We start from the raw sequence: 2,500 nt of genomic DNA on the forward strand, positions 1-2,500 counted from the left end.
ATTTTTCCGATCTCCCAGGTCAACATATGTACAGACCTGCTAGTGCCCGAACCTCCTTCGCGTGTATACGCTCGCAGAATATCAAATACGCATGTTAAAGATCCTGTAACCCATGTCAGTGTTCGGTGGGTTATGGAGACACGAAAATACCCAGCATGCATGAACCACGACAGAGTCATCGACAAGTCGATGTTGGTCGTGTAACAGAAAGAAGAAGAAGACGAAGACTATGACCACAAGAACAGCAGAGTATCGAGGCAACTGTCTTGGCTAGAATTTGATCATAGTTGAGAGCGTCTTGCCCAAGTTACATCCCCACTATCTCGGCCAAGAGGGTTTTAGGACAGTCGGCGTGGGGATGGTTCCCAAAAGGCTAACTAGCCCCCAAGGCTGTAGTACTGATCCAATACAATTGTGCCCCCAAGTTTGAGAGTCATAGTCCTTTACAAAGACTAAGCTGGAAATGATTTCCCATTGCACTGGAGAATACAGGTGTCACTTTGCTTATGGCCCAACTGAATGTAAACTAATGTCAATCTGTGATATAAGCTGAGTGTTGGACCTACCAACAGAAGGTGAAGTACTCATGGCAGTAAACGCCCACCCGCAACGTTAGGGTGAACTTTGTACAATGAGGGGACTTACAATGGGCGCTTACAAGGGAGTTTACAGTAATGAAATTTTGGACGAAAAATGGGAGGTAGGGTATACTACAGCAAGCTTCGCATTTTAGCTTTGCTACGCAGGTGGCTCAGTCCGTGCATCGTAGAGAAAGGAGTGTGTGTGTGTTGGGCTGGGTCAGATCAATGGGGAACAAGATGTTGTCTCAGTAAGCCAACGTGGATATTGAAACGTGTACACACCTAGCCGTCCACTGAAAAAAAAAACAAAAAAACCCAAAAACAGAGCCCCCTCTCACTTTCACGTGACAGGGAATGACGTACGTGTAATTCCGTTGCTATTTTCTGAGGGTTCTTGAAGTTTGTAATATAGCTTTCAGTTATTTCGCTGGTGATGACATTTGATGAGTGCTTTGCGTCATGATCGTTATGAGATAAAAGTGTGGAACGAGGATTTATTTTGTTGTGGGAAAACTTTGAGGACTTTTTCTTTAATGTGATTTGGACAATAACTGTGTTGGAACTTGGGTCGGTCAGCTTCTGGTGTGTTACAGTAAGTTACGTAACATTGAATTATGGTGTGTGTTCGTTCTTTAGTTTAACGTCTTTTCACTGTAAGTGATATTAGACGAGGGAAGGAAAAAAATCGAGTGGGAGGAGGGGAGGGGGAGGATTACTGTGTACGCGTACGAGTAAGTGAAAGTGTGTGTGTGTGTGTGTGTGTGTGTGAAAATTATTGATTTAAGTTTTGTTTAAAACAACAACAAAAAAACATAACAACATAACATATTTCTAATGAAAAACTAACAACTATAACAGCGAACCAACTGGACTATTTAACAATGGTGTGTGTGTGTGTGTGTGTGTGTGTGTGTGTGTGTGTGTGTTTTCAGTCTGAAATGTTGACATTGTGTTTCATAAGGAACAAGACGAATTACATAATTTTCCTCAGTTATAATTGTTACATTGATTCTGATGAAGTAGTGGGAACTGACCCAGCCAGCAATAATTACAATTAAAATTTGGTTGTTCGTTTTCGTAGTCATGCATTTCACATTCTGCAAAGAATTTTTGTTGTTGGTATAAATGTATTTCTTTACAGATAGGTAAGATGTATCGTCTTTTAAGAGTTGATTTGTCAAACAAGAAACTCATTTGTTATTTCATTCATTTGTGTGTATATATATATATATATATATATATATATATATATATATATATATATATATATGTGATGAATTTTTATAATCCTTATTTCGAATTGTGAGTTAACTCACTCAGTACGGCCAGCCCTCTCTTCTCCTCTACACAGACCCCTCGGATGTTCAGTGGGTGTCTGAATGACCCAACCTTTAGCTTCCGTCGTCAGAATTGTGGTATTCTTTGTCAACATTCACCTTTTCGGTATAAGAGCCTTCCGCTTGTAATATTTTGATGGTGGTAATTGGGGTGAAACGCTGTTAACGTCGTCTCTTTCGCCGTTCGTATGGAGAGAGTTAAACTAAAATTCTACACTGCAGTAGTTGTACATAAAGAACTCATTCAGGAGACCCATTTTCCCTTAACCAAACACACGTGATAAGAAACAAACAGGAGGAAAAATGAATGTGTGAATAAAGAGTATATCACTCTTTTGTTTTCAAAGAAAAATCTCTGCCAGACGATGTCATGAACCTGAAAATTCAGTTCAGTTTAAGACAAAGAATATCCGTAAGGCTTTTGTATACATTTACGTCTTTGTATACATATATATATATCTACGTGTTACAGAATTTTCTGGAGCGAGGCAGCTCATTGGAAATTGTTTATCATGAAGATTTCGTCAACAAGCAACAAGGTCTTGTGTTTGCGTCTGCTGTTGCTCATTTACCTCCCTTTGC

The 2,500-nt window shown here is 39.6% G+C and overlaps 1 protein-coding gene across 2 annotated transcripts in view; it reads left to right on the forward strand.

The window, feature by feature from the left end:
* The first annotated feature begins 801 nt into the window (after nt 1–801).
* The window catches only part of LOC143275524 (uncharacterized), a 19,075-nt gene continuing 17,376 nt past the window's right edge, over nt 802–2,500 (forward strand). Inside the window, exons 1-2 of one of the 2 annotated variants that reach the window (XM_076579697.1) lie at nt 802–940; nt 2,391–2,500. The exon at nt 2,391–2,500 is cut by the window's right edge and continues 27 nt beyond it. In XM_076579697.1, the coding sequence (XP_076435812.1) occupies nt 936–940; nt 2,391–2,500 (115 nt within the window). In that variant the 5' untranslated portion in view covers nt 802–935. The other variant, XM_076579698.1, reaches the window with a different exon arrangement.

Source organism: Babylonia areolata, chromosome 30 (genome assembly GCF_041734735.1).
Source record: "Babylonia areolata isolate BAREFJ2019XMU chromosome 30, ASM4173473v1, whole genome shotgun sequence".
NCBI classification, from domain to species: Eukaryota; Metazoa; Mollusca; class Gastropoda; order Neogastropoda; family Buccinidae; genus Babylonia; species Babylonia areolata.